Source organism: Pristis pectinata, chromosome 4 (genome assembly GCF_009764475.1).
Source record: "Pristis pectinata isolate sPriPec2 chromosome 4, sPriPec2.1.pri, whole genome shotgun sequence".
In the NCBI taxonomy this organism is placed as follows: domain Eukaryota; kingdom Metazoa; phylum Chordata; class Chondrichthyes; order Rhinopristiformes; family Pristidae; genus Pristis; species Pristis pectinata.
Genome location: NC_067408.1, coordinates 57,904,061 through 57,920,846, shown reverse-complemented (window position 1 = coordinate 57,920,846; position 16,786 = coordinate 57,904,061). Strand labels below are relative to the sequence as shown.

At 45.6% G+C, this 16,786-nt stretch overlaps 1 protein-coding gene across 1 annotated transcript in view; it reads right to left on the bottom strand.

The window, feature by feature from the left end:
• Nucleotides 1-6,086, bottom strand: part of LOC127569594 (uncharacterized) — a 113,300-nt gene extending 107,214 nt beyond the window's left edge. The window contains exon 1 of the mRNA XM_052014374.1: nucleotides 5,937-6,086. Coding sequence (XP_051870334.1) covers nucleotides 5,937-6,006 — 70 coding nt within the window. The 5' untranslated portion in view covers nucleotides 6,007-6,086. The remainder of the gene's footprint in view (nucleotides 1-5,936) is intronic.
• Nucleotides 6,087-16,786: the final 10,700 nt, after the last annotated feature.

Below are 16,786 nucleotides of genomic sequence, written 5' to 3'. Positions count from 1 at the left end.
CCCAGCCAGGGAAATATCAATTTTGCATTTGCCCTATTAAGCCCTGTATGAATTTTGTATGTTTCAATGAAATCAACTCCTATTCTTCTAAGCTTCAGAGTATAGGCTAGGTTTACATGACCTCTCCTCACACAACAAACCTGACATCCTAGCTTTGACAAAGGGTTAAAGACCTGAAACACTGACTGTTTCTCTTGTGTCTCCCTTGATTGTTTCTCTGACTGACTTGCTGAGTTTTTCCAGCATTTTGTTTTTATTTCAGATTTCCAGCATCTGCAGTTTGTTTTTTATTTTCATCCCGTAAATCAAGCCGGTGAACCTTTATCAAACTTGCTCTTTTGCAAATATATTCTGCCTTTATCAGGGATTCATGTTGTACACAATATTTAGGATGTGGTCTCATTGGGGTTATATGTAAATAGAACAGGTTGTCCGTACTATTATACTTAAATCCACCTGCAATGAAGGCCATTTGCCTTCTTACTTGCATTGAAGGAGAATGTTTTGAATAACAGAGCCTTAACTTCTTTTCCTGTTAGGATTTTGTGCCTCGAACGGATATATATTTGTTGCAAACTATGTATTAATTATCTGAATGTTTAATTGTTGTTTATTCACCAGCAAACCTGCTAATATAGTTTATAATAAAAACAGAGAATGCTGGAAACACCCAGCAGGTCGGGCCGCATCTGTGGGAGGAGAAACAGAGTTAACACCAGAACTGGGAAAGAAACAAAAGGAAACTTGTTTAGCTGCAGGGAGGGTGTGGATGTGTGATAGGTAAAACCAGTGTAGGTTAGGGTGCAAAAGGGGAGTGGAAAAGTCAGTCAATGAAACCTGCCCCCTTATGAACTTACAGCAGTTCATTCACAAAGAAAAACCCTGAAATCATCATCAAACCTGTCGACAAGGGTGGTGCTATTGTAATCTGGTGTAGTCTACACAATTGTAGTGTAGTCTAGACTATTGTAGTCTCGCAGAGGCCAGATGTCAGCCCTCAGACACCTACCTCCTCAAACCTTCCTTTGGATCATGCCCCAAATTCAAACATCAGGCCTTAGTCACCCAGGTTAATGGACCTCACTTCCTCAGAAGATCTTCCATCACGGTTTCCAACCTTATGGTGTCGCAGCCCCACACAGTCTGCTTCTATCACCTGCCCAAAATCCACAGACAGGATTACCCTGGCAGACCCATTGTTTCAGCATGCTCTTGTTCCACCAAACATACTTCTTCCCATCTTGACTCTAACCTTTCTCCTCTGGTCCAGTGCTTCCCACTTATATCCATGACACCTCCAATGCCCTCTACCACTTTGACTATCTCCAAGTCCCTGGCCTCAACAGGCTCACCATTACCATGGATCTCCAATCCCTTTTGCACCTCCGTCCCACAGCAGGATGATCCGAGGGCCCTTCGTTCTTCCTGAATAAGAAGCCCTACCAGATCCCCTCTACCAACACACTCATTCACTTGGCTGAATTTGTTCTCACATTGAACAACTTATCATTCAACTCCACTCATTTTCTCCAGATCAAAGGTGTAGCTGTGGGCAGTCACCTGGGTCCCAGCTATGCCTGTCTTTTGAGGGATATGTGGAACAGTCTTTGTTTCAATGCTACTCAGGTTCACACCCTTAACTCTTTTTCCAGTGCATTAATGACTGCATTGGTGCCACCTCCTGCACTCATGCAGAATAGGACAATTTCACATTAAAGTGGATAAATCCCCAGGGTCTGACCGTTTACATCCTTGGACCTTGTGAGAAGCTAGGGAAGAAATTGCAGAGGCCCTTGCAGAGATATTTGCATCATCTTTAGCCAGGGTTGAAGTTCTGGAAGACTGGAGGGTGGCTAATGTTGTACCATTATTTAAGGAGGGCAGCAAAGACAAGGCAGGGAACTACAGGCTAGTGAGCCTGACATCAGTGGTGGGCAAGTTGCTTGGGGGGATTCTGAGGGACAGGATCTACCAGCATTTGATTAGGCAAGGTCTGATTAGGATAGTCGGCATGGCTTTGTATGTGGGAAATTGTGTCTCACAAATCTGTTAGAGTTTTTTTTTGAAGAAGTAACCAAGAGGATTGATCAGGGCAAGGCAGTGGATATTGTCTATATAGACTTTAGCAAGGCCTTTGACAAGGTCTTGCATGGAAGGTTAAGCCCCTTGGAAGAATGGAATAGAGATTTACAGGAGGCAGTTTGGGACAAAGTAGTCAAAATAGCTCTGGGAGTCGGTAGACTTGTAATGGATGTTGGTAGCTAGCCTATCCTGAGATGGCGACAGAGATCCAGGAAAGGAAGGGAAGAGTCAGCGATTGACCACATGAAGTAGAGGGCAGGGTGAAATGTGGCAGCAAAAGTAATGAAATGTAGAGTCATAGAATAATACAGCAAGGAAACAGATCCTTCAGTCCAACTTGTCCACGTCGACCAAGATGCCCATCTAAGCTAATCCCATTTGCCTGCATTTGGCCCATATCCCCCTCCCCCAGCCTTTCCTATCTATGTATCTGTCCAAGTGTCTTTTAGATGTTGTTATTGTACCTGCCTCAACCACTTCCTCTGGCAGCTTGATCTATTTACGAAGCACCAACTAAAGAAGTTACCCCTCAGGTCCCTTTTAAATTTTTTCCCTCTCACAAACCTATACCCTCTAGTTTTTGATCCCCTTTCCCTGGGAAAACTACTGTGTGCATTCACCCTTCCTATGTCCCTTATGATTCTATATACCTCTAATGTCATCCTTCAGTCTCCTACACTCTAAGGAATAATGTCCCAGTCTGCCCACCTGTCCCTTTAACTAAGGTCTTCAAGTCCAAGCAATATTCTTTAAACCTTCTTTGCACTCTTTCCAGCTTAGGGTGATCAAAACTATACACAATACTCCAAGTGCGGCCTCACATATGTCTTTTAAAATGGCAACATAACTTCCCAACTCCTGTACTCAATGACCTGACTGATGAAGGGCAACATGCCAAATGCCCTCTTCACTGCCCTGTCAACTTGTGACACCACTTTCAGTGAACTATGTACTTGTACTCCTAGGTCCCTCTGTTCCACAACACGCCCCAGGGCATTACCATTCACGGTATAAGTCCTACCCTGGTTCGACTTCCCAAAATGCAACACCTTGCACTTATCTGGATCGGAAGCCATTTGCCAATCCTCGGCTCACTTACCTAGCTGATCAAGATCCCCCTGTAATTTTTGATAATCTTCTTCACTGTCTATGATACCATGTATTTTTGTATCATCTGTAAACATACGAACCATGCCTTGTACATTCTCATCCAAATCATTTATATAAGTAACAAACAGAGGTCCCAGCACTGATCTCTGTGGCACACCACTAGGCACAGACCTCCAGCCTGAGAAACAACCTTCCACCATTACCCTCTGCTTCCTACCAATCAGCAACAACCTTCCACCATTACCCTCTGCTTCCTACCAATCAGCCAATTATGAATCCAATTATGCTCTCCCCGGATCCCTTGCGATCTAACCTACAAGACTAGCCTTCCATGCAGGACCTTATGAAAAGCCTTGTTAAAGTCCATATAAACAAAGTCCACTGTCCAGTCCTTACCTATCCTCTTGGTTACCTCTTCAAAATACTCTAACGGACATCAGACACAATTTCCCACGCCAATGCTATGCTGATTATCCCCAATCAAATCTTGTCCATCCAAATGCTGATAGATCCTGTCCCTCAGAAGCCCTTCCAGTAATTTATTCACTACTAATGTCAGATTCACTGGGCTGTAGTTCCCTGGCTTGTGTTTGCTGCCCTTCTTAAATAACACTTGTTAGGAAGTGCTACAGCATCACTGGTTATGACTAACAGAACAGTATTTTGACTCCTACAACATGGGGAAAGCACCTGGGCTTGAATTTATACCACATGCTGACAACCTGCCAGATGTTGGAAATTTGTGGTGTGGGCGAGTATGAACAGAAAATGTAACTTGCCAACAAAGTGTTTAACGAAAGTTTATATATGATTAATTTTTGTTTGTGAGTAACATGAATTTCAATTTTGGCAGGTTGTCCATGCAGGTGGCCTGTGGCTTACTTGATCTGAAATTACAATTTTTGGCTTGAAGTAACTGAAGTAAATGCACAAATATTTATCTGGACAAAGGCTGTAGTTAAAAAATTGTGGATTTTATTTCGAAGACACAAGAGACTACAGATGCTCGAATCTAGAGCAACAAAATTTACTGGAGGAACTCAGTGGGTTGAGCAACATCTATGGGGGGAAATAAATTGTCAATGTTTTGGGTTGAAACTATTTCCTCTGGAGAAAATATTGCAATTAATTATATGTATTGGCAGTTTTACTAAATTTAGAACATAGAACAGTATAGCACAGGAACAGGCCCTTCAGCCCACGATGTTGTGCCAAAACTAAATTTGATTGTGACAGTATTTTGTGACAATTTAAGGATTATTTATATTGCAGACAGACATATTCAGTCTTGGGATGCTGGCATCATTGGACAGGGCAGCAATTATTGTTTCTCCTTGACTGCTCTGAGTATTTGCCGAGGCTACCTTAAAGGGTAGTTTAGAGTACATATAAAAATATTATCAGATGGACAGAGAAAACAATTCAAGGATATGCTCAAAGCGCCTTGAAAAGAATGAAACATCCCCACAAACTCATGTGAATCCCTTGCCACTGACTGCTCAAAATGGATAAGGAGCACTTTGGATGATATCAAGAACTTTGAGTCCATGCACTGGGAGCACACAAAAACCCTATATCCATGACAGGAGGAGTGTGCCACCTTACTAACTATTCATCCTTGGAAGATACCTGCTGTCCTATCTGTGGAAGAGTCTGCAGTCCCAAAATTGGCCTAATCAGTGACCTTCGAACCCATATAGCCATTAGTTGTGAATATCTTTAAAAAAAAATCAGTGAAAACAGTATTCAAAATTTAAAATAACCATGATAAAATCTGACATCTTATACTAACAATTACTTGTCCAGTGATATTTCCACATTATCATATGCCACTTCACACAGCCCGTTTCCGACTCCTAGTTTCTTGTCCAGTGATGTTTCCACATTATCATATGCCACTTCACACAGCCCGTTTCCGACTCCTAGTTTACATCAATTGTCTTCCACAACTCTCTTCATTTATATTCACACTTACTCACACTGCCCTGCACTGACACCCTTCTCCCCCTGCCTACATCTAAGGGAGTGAGAAGCCACAGTGATTGTACACTAATGTCACCAGTCACTTCTCCCATGTTCTACCTCCGCCACCCTTTGCCCAGGGAGTGGATAGTCCACACACCCCATGCCCCCACCTCTCATCCCCTCCCCTGCTCACCCACCCCTCTCCTCCCCTGCTCACCCTCACCCGCCCCTCTTCCCCCCGCTCACCCTCACCCGCCCCTCTCCTCCCCTGCTCACCCTCACCCGCCCCTCTCCTCCCCTGCTCACCCTCACCCTCACCTCTCCTCCCCTGCTCACCCGCCCCTCTCCTCCCCTGCTCACCCTCACCCTCACCTCTCCTCCCCTGCTCACCCTCACCCGCCCCTCTCCTGCTCACCCTCACCCGCCCCTCTCCTCCCCTGCTCACCCTCACCCGCCCCTCTCCTCCCCTGCTCACCCTCACCTGCCCCTCTCCTCCCCTGCTCACCCACACCCGCCCCTCTCTCCTCTACTCACCCTCATCCACCCCTCTTCCTCCCTGCTCACCCACACAAGCCCCTCTCCTCCCCTGCTCACCCACGGCCAACCCTCTCCCCCAACGCCCACCCCTCTCCCCCAACGCCCACCCCTCTCCTCCCCTCCCCAATCCCTTCCCTCACCCCTCCCCAGACCCTGCTACCCTCCCGCAAAGAGCAATTGGTCTCCACCCCCTTTCCCCAGGCTGCAAGCAGCCAGTCGCTGAACCCAGCGCGGTCACTCACCCATCACCGAGATGCCGCACAAAACGATGAAACCATCGTTGAGTGACTCCTTGTCAACGGTGACATTCATGGCTCGTCCTTCTGCGACAGACGTTGGGTCACGTGACCTCCCAACGGCCGCCAACTGACGACGCGCGCTCGAGTAGGACGATAACCGCTCTCGTCCCGTCTCCCCGCAGGTGTCAGGGTTCTTGACTCACCCTACTGCCACATGTCTAAACTTTAATGCCTTAAAAATCGTTGCACGTTGTTGTATGATCCTCAGAAGGAGCTGTTGCCGGGGAAGCTGCAGCGCTTCATTTTTTCAGCGGCCGGTATGTTCGTTCCCACTGAGGCTGCAGCAGTGCGGCTCTCCCTCCGGACCAGGATCAGCCCGGGCCACACGTCTCTGTAAGGCCAAAGTTTTACATCCTTCATACTCGTGTCCTCAACCTGCGCCGACTGTTGGGTTGCAAAAAACACAGATGTGTGGCATTTGGCATGGATTCATCAGGCCACTTGGACAATATCCTGCAGGTTAGGCCGAAGGGCCTATTTCTGTGCTGTGTTACTCTGTGACTGCACGCCTTAAATCTGAGTTAAATATCTCCCAAACTGAAAATAAAAGAATATCTAATTTCCTTAATATCATATATGAAAATAAAGGAGCTGCTTAATCAGCATAACAGCATCCTACCAGTTGCTCTGCACTATAAAAAAAATTGAGGTGTGTTTGCAGACACAAGTAAACCAAAGTGAGACACTAAGGGCCCATCAGGCGGTAGGTGTAGTGGTGTAACAGCAGTAACTAACAGACGTAATCGAAGGGCAGATGTTCAAACAGCTCAACAGAAATGTATCCCAATTGCAAAGACGGATTCCATTAGAATAGAACAGTACAGCACAGGAACAGGCCCTTCGGCCCACGATATCTGCATGGAACACGATGCTGAATGAAACTAAATCCCTTCTGCCTACACATGATCCATATCCCTTCATTCCCTGCATATTCATGTGTAAATCTAAAAGCCTCTTAATGCCACTATTGTATCTGCTTCCACCACCTTCCCTGACAGGCACCCACTCTTATCTGTGTAATAAAAAACTTGCCCTGCACATCTCCTCTAAACTTTCCACCCCTTAAATGCATGTCCTCTAGTAATTGACATTTCTACCCTGGGAAAAAGATTCTGACTGTCTACCTTATCGTGCCTCTCATAATTTTATAAACTTGTGTCAGGTCTTCCATCAGCCTCTGCCGCTCCACAGAAAACAACCCAAGTTTGTTCAACCTCTCCTAGCTCATACCTTCTAACCTGGGCAGCATCCTGGTAAACCTCCTCTGCACGCTCTCTGAAGCCTCCACATTATTCCTGTAATAGGGCAAGCAGAATTGCACACAATAGATTGGCAGGGGGTGGAATGCAAAGCAGAAGTGAGGCAGATGGGAGGCTGGATGTTGACATAGAATTCAATGACAATAAGGTCAGTAGACAAGACAGGCAGCAGCATAGCAAGGAGTGAGGAAAGACTGTTGGATTGCTTTGCATTTATTTCAATTCAAGAGGCCTGACAGGTCAGGTGGATGATCTCAGGGCATGGATAGCAACATTGGACTGGGATCTTATAGCCGTTATAGCAACATGAGTAAGGGAGGCACAAGTTAAATGTTCCAGGGTCCAGGTGCTATAGGTGGGATAGAGGTAGAGGAAAACAAGGAGGGGGAGATGCATTTCTAATTAAGGAGAACATCACAGCAGTATTCCGAGATGAAATTACTGAGGGATCATCCAGTGAGGCTTTATGGGTGAAGCTGAGAAATAAGAAGGGGATGACCATCTTTTCTGGATTATATTGTATGCCCCTGAGTAGTCCTTGGGAATTAGAAAAACAAATGTGCAGGAAGATTGAGGAGAGTTGTAAGAATAGTAGGGTAGTCATTGCAAGAGATTTTAACTTTCCTAACAATCACTGGGATTGCCATAGTGTTAAAAGTCTAGATGGGATGGAATTTGTTAAGTGTGTTCAGAAAGTATCCTCACGCAATATATTGAAGGTCCTACCAGGGAGAGGGCAACGCTTGACCTACTTTTAGGAAATGGGGCAGGACAAGTGACTAAGGTGCACATGGGGGAGCACTTTGGGACAACTGACCATAGTTCTTTTAGTTTTAAATTAGTTATGCAAAGGGACAGATCTGGTCCATGACTTAAAGTTCTAAATTGGGAAAGGCAAATTTTGACGGTATTAGACAGCACTTACCAAAGTTGATTGGAGAAAGTTCTTTGCAAGCAAAGAGATGTCTGGCAAGTGGGCAGTTTTAAAAATGAGATATCGAGAGTTCAAGATCTGCATGTTCCTTTTAGAGTGAAGAGCAAGGCTGGCAGGAGTAGACACCCCTAGATGACATGGGATATTAAGGATCTGGTCAGGAAAAAGAAGAAGGCATGGGTCAGGTACAAGCAGCTGGGATCAAGTGAATCCAGGGAGGGGTACAGGGGATAACCATAGAACCATAGAAAGTACAGCACAATAAAGGACCTTCAGCCCACCATGTTGTGCTGACCTTTAAACCATGCCTAAGACTATCTAACCCCTTCCTCCCACATATCCTCCTATTTTAAATTCCTCCATATGCTTATCTAATAATCTCTTGAATTTGACCAACGTACCTGCCTCCACCACCACCACAGGCAGTGCATTCCATGCCCCAACCACTCTCTGGGTAAAAAACCTCCCTCTGATATCTCCCTTGAACTTCCCACCCATTACTTTAAACCCATGCCCTCTTGTATTGAGCATTGGTGCCCTGGAAAAGAGGCGCTGGCTGTCTATCTATTCCTCTTAATATAGACAATATAGACAATAGGAGCAGAAGTAGACCATTCGGCCCTTCGAGTCTGCACTGCCATTTTTAGATCATGGCTGATCCTCAACAATCAATATCCTGTTCCTGCCTTGTCCCCATATCCCTTGATTCCCCTATCTATAAGAAACCTATCTAGCTCCTTCTTGAAAGTGCCCAGAGATTTGGCCTCCACTGCCCTCTGAGGCAGTGCATTCCACAAATTCACAACCCTCTGGGAGAAGAAGTTTTTCTCACCTCTGTCCTAAATGGCCTAGCCCTTATTCTTAAATCATGCCCCCTGGTCCTGGACTTCCCCAACATCTGGAACATATTTCCTGTCTCTATCTTGTCCAATCCCTTAATAATCCTGTATGTTTCAATCAGATCCCCTCTCAATCTTCTCAATTCCAGCGTGTACAATCCCAGTCTCTCCAACCTCTCAGCATAAGACAGTCCCGACCTCCCCGGAATTAACCTCGTAGACCTCGTATTTTGTATACCTCTATCATGTCTCCCCTCATCCTCCTCCTCTCCAAGGAGTAAAGCCCTAGCTCCCGTAGTCTCTCCTCATAATCCATACTATCCAAACCAGGCAGCATCCTGGTAAATTTCCTCTGCACCCTTTCCAACACTTCCACATCCTTCCTACAATGAGGCGACCAGAACTGGACACAGTACTCTCAGTGTGGTCTAACCAGAGTTTTGTAAAGCTGCATCATTACCTCACGGTACTTAAACTCGATCCCACGACTTATGAAAGCTAACATCCCATAAGTTTTCTTAACTACCCTATCAACCTGTGAGGCAACTTTCAGGGATCTGTGGATATGAACCCCCAGATCCCTCTGCTCCTCCACACTACCCAGAATCCTGCCATTAACCTTGTACTCTGCCTTGGAGTTTGTCCTTCCAAAGTGTACCACCTCACACTTCTCCAAATTGAACTCCATCTGCCACTTCTCAGCCCAGCTCTTCATCCTATCAACTATCCCCTCTGCAATCTTCGACAGTCCTCCACACTATCCACAACACCACCGACCTTTGTGTCATCTGCAAACTTGCTAGCCCAACCTTCTACCCCCTCATCCAAGTCATTAATAAATATCACGAAAAGTAGAGGTCCCAGATCCGATCCTTGTGGGAGACTGCTAGTCACAGCCCTCCAATCTGAATGCAATCCCTCCACCACAACCCTCTGCTTTCTACAGCCAAGCCAATTTTGAATCCAGACAGCCAAGCCTCCCTGGATCCCATGCCCTCTGACCTTCTGAAGAAGCCTACCATGTGGAACCTTGTCAAACACCTTACTAAAACCCATGTAGACCACATCTACTGCACTACTGTCATCAATCTTCCTTGTCACCTCCTCAAAGAATCCTATCAGGCTTGTGAGACATGATCTTCCCTTCACAAAGACATGCTGGCTGTCCTTAATCAGTCCATGATTCTCTAAATGCTTATAGATTCTTATCTCTAAGAATCCTTTCCAATAGCTTGCCCACCACAGGACGGTAAGGCTCACTGGTCTGTAATTCTCTAGGACTATCCTTACTACTTTTTTTGAATAAGGGGACAATATTTGCCACCCTCCAATCTTCTGGTACCATTCCCGTAGACAACAAGGACTCAAAGGTCCTAGCCAATGGTTCAGCAATCTCCTCCCTCGCCTTGAGGAGCAGCTTGGGGAATATTCCGTCAGGCCCCAGGGACTTATTTGTCCTAATATTTTCTAACAGCTCCAACACATCATCTCTCTTGATATCTACATGTTCTAGAACATTAACCTTACCAACACTGTCCTCAGCATCATCAAGGCATCTCTCCTTGGTGAAGAGAAGTATTCATTGAGAACCTCACCCACTTCCACAGCTTCCAGGCATATCTTCCCACCTTTGCCTCTAATCGGTCCTACCTTTACTCTCGTCATCCTTCTGCTCTTCACATAAGTGAAAAAATCCCTGGAATTTTCCTTAACCCTACTCGCCCAGGCCTTTTCATATCCCCTTCTTGCTCTCCTCAGCCCCTTCTTAAGTTACTTCCTTGCTACCCTATATTCCTCATGAGCCCGATCTGATCCTTACTGCCTACACCTTGTGTATGCTGCCTTCTTCCTCCTAACGAGTTGTTCCACCTCTCTTGTCACCCATGGTTCCTTCACCCTACCATTCTTTCTCTGCCTCACCGGGACAAATTTATCTCTAACATCCTGCAAGAGATCCCTGAACAATGACCATAGTACATTTCCCTTCAAAAATGTCATCCCGATTTACTTTGCAAGTTCTAGCCTTATAGCCTCATAATTTGCCCTTCCCCAATTAAATATCTTCCTGTACTCTCTGCTCCTATCCTTGTCCATGACAATGCTAAGGTTAGGGAGTGTGGTCACTGTCCCCCAAATGCTCCCCCACTGAGAGATCTGTCACCTGACCTGGTTCATTACCTAATACTAGATCTAATATGGCATTCCCTCTAGTCAGCCTGTCAACATACTGTGACAGGAATCCGTCCTGGACACACTTAACAAACTCTGCCCCATCTAAACCTTTGGAACTAAGCAGGTGCCAATCAATATTTGGGAAGTTGAAGTCTCCCATGATAACAACCCTGTTATTCTTGCACCTTTCCAAAATCTGCCTCCCAAACTGCTCCTCAGTATCCCTGCTGCTACCTGAGGGCCTATAGAATACTCCCAGTGGAGTAACTGCTCCTTTCTTGTTCCTAACTTCCACCCATACTGACTCTAAAGAGGATCCTGCTACATTATCCACCCTTTCTGCAGCTGTAATAGTATCCCTAACCAGTAACGCCACCTCTCCTCCTCTTCTCCACCCCCCCCCCCCCCATCCCTTTTAAAACACTGAAATCCAGGAATATTCCGTATCCATTCCTGCCCTGGTGACAGCCAAGTCTCTGCAAGAGCCACAATATCATAGTCCCATGTACTTATCCAAGCTCTCAGTTCATCACCCTTATTCCTGATACTTCTTGCATTTAAGTAAATGCACTTTAGCCTATCCACCTTTCTACTTTTATACCCTATACTCCGCTTCTCCTTCCTCAAAGCCTTCTACATGTTAGATCTGACTTTTCCCCCATGCACTTCTTACTCTGAACCTACCCCTCTAGTTCCCATCCCCCTCGCAAACTAGTTTAAACCTTCCCGAACCACACTAGCAAACCTGCCTGCAAGGATATTGGTCCCCCTCGGGTTCAGGTATAACCCATCCACTCTGTACAGGTCCCACCTTCCCCAGAAGAGATCCCAATGATCCAAAAATCTAAAACCTTCCATCCTGCACCAACTTCTCAGCCACGCATTCATCTGCCATCTCCTCCTATTCTTACCTTCATTATCACATGGCACTGGCAGCAATCCTGAGATTGCTACCCTTGAGGTCCTGTTCTCCAGCGTTCTGCCTAGCTCCCTAAACTCACTTTTCAGGACCTCATCCCTCTTCCTACCTATGTCGTTGGTACCGACATGTACCACAACTTCTGGCTGTTTTTCCTCCCGCTCAAGAATGCTGTGGACCCCATCAGAGACATCCCAGACCCTGGCACCTGGGAGGCAACATACCATCCGGGATTCATGCTCACTTCCACAGAACCTCCTGTCTGTTTCCCTGAATATCAAGTCTCCTATCACTATTGCCCTCCTCTTCCCCTCCCTTCCCTTCTGAGCAGCAGGACCAGTCCCAGTGCCAGATACCTGGCTACTGCCGCTTGATCCCTGTAGGTCATCCCCCTCAACAGCATCCAAAGCGGAAAACCTGTTACTGAGGGGAACAGCCTCCGGGGTCCTCTGCACTGTCTGCCTGTTCCCTTTCTTTTTTCTTTTCTCTTCTGACAGTCACCCTTCTATCTGCCTCCTGGACCCTAGAAGTACCTGCTGTAAGGGGGGGGGTGACTGCATCTACATAACAGAAATCAGAAGGGCAAAATAGGGGCATGAGATAGCTTTGGCAGAAAAGATGATGAAGAATCTAAAGAGATAAAGGTATTACGGGAAAATGAGTAACTGGAGAGAGACTAGGGCCCCACAAAGACCAAAGTAGACATCTTTATGTGGAGCCACAGGAGACGGGCAAGGTCCTCAATGAATATTTCTCCTCCGTTTTTACTGTGGAGAATGACATGAAGACTTTGGACCTTGAGGTAGTTAAAGTCAGGGGTTTGGGAGGGTGGTGGTCTTGGGGATAGTCAGCATTACATCAGAGGAGATACTGGATGTCTTAAAGCTTATGAAGGTAGATAAATCTCCAGGGCCTGATCAGGTATATCTAATAACACTATGGGAAGCTCGAGAAGAAATTGCAAGAGCCCCAGCTGAGATATATTTATGATCGTTAGGAACGGGTGAAGTACCGGAAGAGTGGAAGGTAGCTAATGTTGTACCTTTAAGAAAGGCTGCAAAGGTAAACCTGGGAACTATACACCAGTAAGCCTAACGTCTGTGGTACGTAAGTTACCAGAGGGGATTCTGAGGGATAAGATCCATGATTTCCTGACCAACAGACCGCAACCAGTGAGTATAGGCAGCAACACCTCCGGTATGATTATTCTCAACACTGGTGCCCCACAAGACTGTGTCCTCAGCCCCCTACTCTACTCCCTATACACTCGTGACTGCGTGGCCAGATTCTGCTCTAACTTGCAGATGATACCATGGTAGTGTGCAGTATCTCAAATAACAATGTGTTGGAGTACAGGAAGGAGACAGAGAGCTTAGTGACATGCTATCATGACAACAACCTTTCCCGTAATATCAGCAAAACAAAAGAGCTGGTCATTGACTTCAGGAAGGGGGGGCAGTGCACATGCACCTGTCTACATCAACAGTGTTGAGGTCGAGAGGGTTGAGAGCTTCAAGTTCCTAGGATCAATAGCTTGTCCTGGTCCAACCACATTGATGCCACAGCCAAGAAAGTTCACCAGAACTTCTACTGGTTAATGAAAGTTGGCATGTCCCCTTTGACACTCACCAACTTTTATCAATGCACCATAGAAAGCATCCTATCTGGATGCATCATGGCTTGGTATGGCAACTGCTCTGCCCATGACCACAAAAAACTGCAAAGAGTTGTGGACACAGCTCAGCACATCACAGAAACCAGTGCCCGCTCCATGGACTCTGTCTATACTTCTCGCTGCCTCAGTAAAGCAGCCAGCATAATCAAAGACTCCACCCACCCAGGACATTATCTCTTCTCTTCTCTCCCATCAGGCAGAAGATACAAAAGCCTGGAAAGCATGTACCACCAGGGTCAAGGACAGCTTCTATCCCACAGTTATAAGACTATTGAATGGTTACCTGATATGATAAGATGGACTCTTGACCTCACAATCTACTTCATTATGACCTAGCACCTTACAGTCTACCTGTACTGCACTTTCTCTGTAGCTGTGACACTTCACTCTGCATTCTATATTGTTTTACCTTGTACTACCTAAATGCACTATAGACAATAGACAATAGGAGCAGAAGTAGACCATTCGGCCCTTCGAGTCTGCGCCGCCATTTTGAGATCATGGCTGATCCTCAACAATCAATATCCTGTTCCTGCCTTGTCCCCATATCCCTTGATTCCCCTATCTATAAGAAACCTATCTAGCTCCTTCTTGAAAGTGCCCAGAGAATTGGCCTCCACTGCCCTCTGAGGCAGTGCATTCCACAAATTCACAACCCTCTGGGAGAAGAAGTTTTTCCTCACCTCTGTCCTAAATGGCCTAGCCCTTATTCTTAAATCATGCCCCCTAGTCCTGGACTTCCCCAACATTTGGAACATATTTCCTGTCTCTATCTTGTCCAATCCCTTAATAATCCTGTATGTTTCAATCAGATCCCCTCTCAATCTTCTCAATTCCAGCGTGTACAATCCCAGTCTCTCCAACCTCTCAGCATAAGTCAGTCCCGACATCCCCGGAATTAACCTCGTAAACCTATGCTGCATGCCCTCTATAGCCAGGATATCCTTCCTTAACCTTGGAGACCAAAACTGTACACAATACTCCAGGAGTGGTCGCACCAGGGCCCTGTACAAATGCAAAAGAATCTCTTTGCTTTTGTACTCAATTCCCCTTGTAATACAGGCCAACATTCCATTAGCCTTCATCACTGCCTGCTGCACTTGCTCATTCACTTTCAGTGACTGATGAACAAGAACTCCTAGATCCCTTCGTATTTCCCCCTTACCTAACTCCACACCATTCAGATAATAATCCGCCTTCCTGTTCCTGCTCCCAAAGTGGATAACCTCACACTTATCCGCATTAAACTTCATCTGCCAAGTATCTGCCCACTTACCCAACCTATCCAAATCACCTTGAATTCTCCTAACTTCCTCTACACATGTCGCACTGCCACCCAACTTTGTATCATCAGCAAACTTGCTAATGTTATTCACAATGTGTTCATCTAAATCATCGACATAGATCGTAAACAGCTGTGGTCCCAGCACCGAGCCCTGTGGCACCCCACTAGTCACGGCCTGCCATTCTGAGAAACATCCATTCACCCCTACCCTTTGTTTCCTATCCTCCAACCAGTTTTCTATCCATGTTAATACCCGTCCCCCAATTCCATGAGCCCTAATTTTACCCACCAATCTCCTGTGCGGCACTTTATCAAATGCCTTCCGAAAGTCGAGGTATACAACATCCACTGAATCTCCCTCGTCTATTTTCCTGGTTACATCCTCAAAAAACTCCAGTAGATTAGTCAAGCATGATTTGCCTTTAGTAAATCCATGTTAATTCGACCCAATCCTATCATTGCTATCCAAATATGCCGCTATTTCATCCTTAATAATGGACTCTAGCATCTTCCCCACCACAGATGTTAGGCTAACTGGACGATAGTTCCTCGTTTTCTCCCTCCCTCCTTTCTTAAAAAGTGGGATAACATTAGCCACTCTCCAATCCTCAGGAACTGACCCCGAATCTAAGGAACATCGGAAAATGATCACCAATGCATCCACAATTTCTAGAGCCACCTCCTTTAGTACCCTGGGATGCAGACCATCTGGACCTGGGGATTTGTCAGTCTTCAGCCCCATTAGTCTACCCGTCATCATTTCTTTCCTAATGTCAATCCACTTCAGTTCCTCTGTCACCCTCTGCCTTTTGTCCATCCTTACTTCTGGGAGATTTCTTACGTCTTCCCCCGTGAAGACAGATCCAAAGTACTTATTAAATTCGACTGCCATCTCCCTGTTTCCCGTAATAATTTCACCCGATTCGGTCTTCAAGGGCCCAACATTGTTCCTAACTAACTTCTTTCCCTTCACATACCTAAAAAAGCTTTTGCTATCCTCCTTAATATTCCTGTCTAGCTTGCCTTCGTACCTCATTTTTTCTTCCCGAATTACCTTTTTAGTCAAATTCTGCTGCACCTTAAAGATTTCCCAATCTTCTATCTTCCCACTCAGCTTGGCTCTGCCATACTTCTTCCTTTTTAACACAATGCTATCTCTGACTTCCTTTGTAATGAATTGATCTGTATGAATGGTATGCAAGACAAGTTTTGAACTGTACCTTGGTACAAGTGACAATAATAAACCAATTCCAATTCCAACAAGCATTTGGAAAGACAGGAGTTGATTAGGGCTAGTCAGCATGGCTTTGTGATGAGAGATCATGTCTCATGAATTTGATTGAATTTTTTGAAGGAGTAACCAAGAAAGTCAATGATGGCAGGGTGGTAGACGTGGTGTATGTGGACCAGTAAAGCCTTTGATAAGGTTCTGCATGGTTGGCTATAATGGAAAGTTGGATCGTATGGAATCCAGGGAGAGCTAGCTAAATGAATACAGAGTTGGTTTGATGGTAGGAAGCAGAGGGTGTTGGTGGAAGGTTGTTTTTCGGACTGGAGGCCTGTGACTAGTGGTGTTCCCCAGGTCTTGGTGCTAGGCCTACTGCGATTTGTCATCTATGTAAATGATTTGGATAAGAATATATAAGGCCTGGTTAGTAAGTTTGCAGATCACACTAAAATAGATGGTGTCATTGACAGTAAAGATGGTTA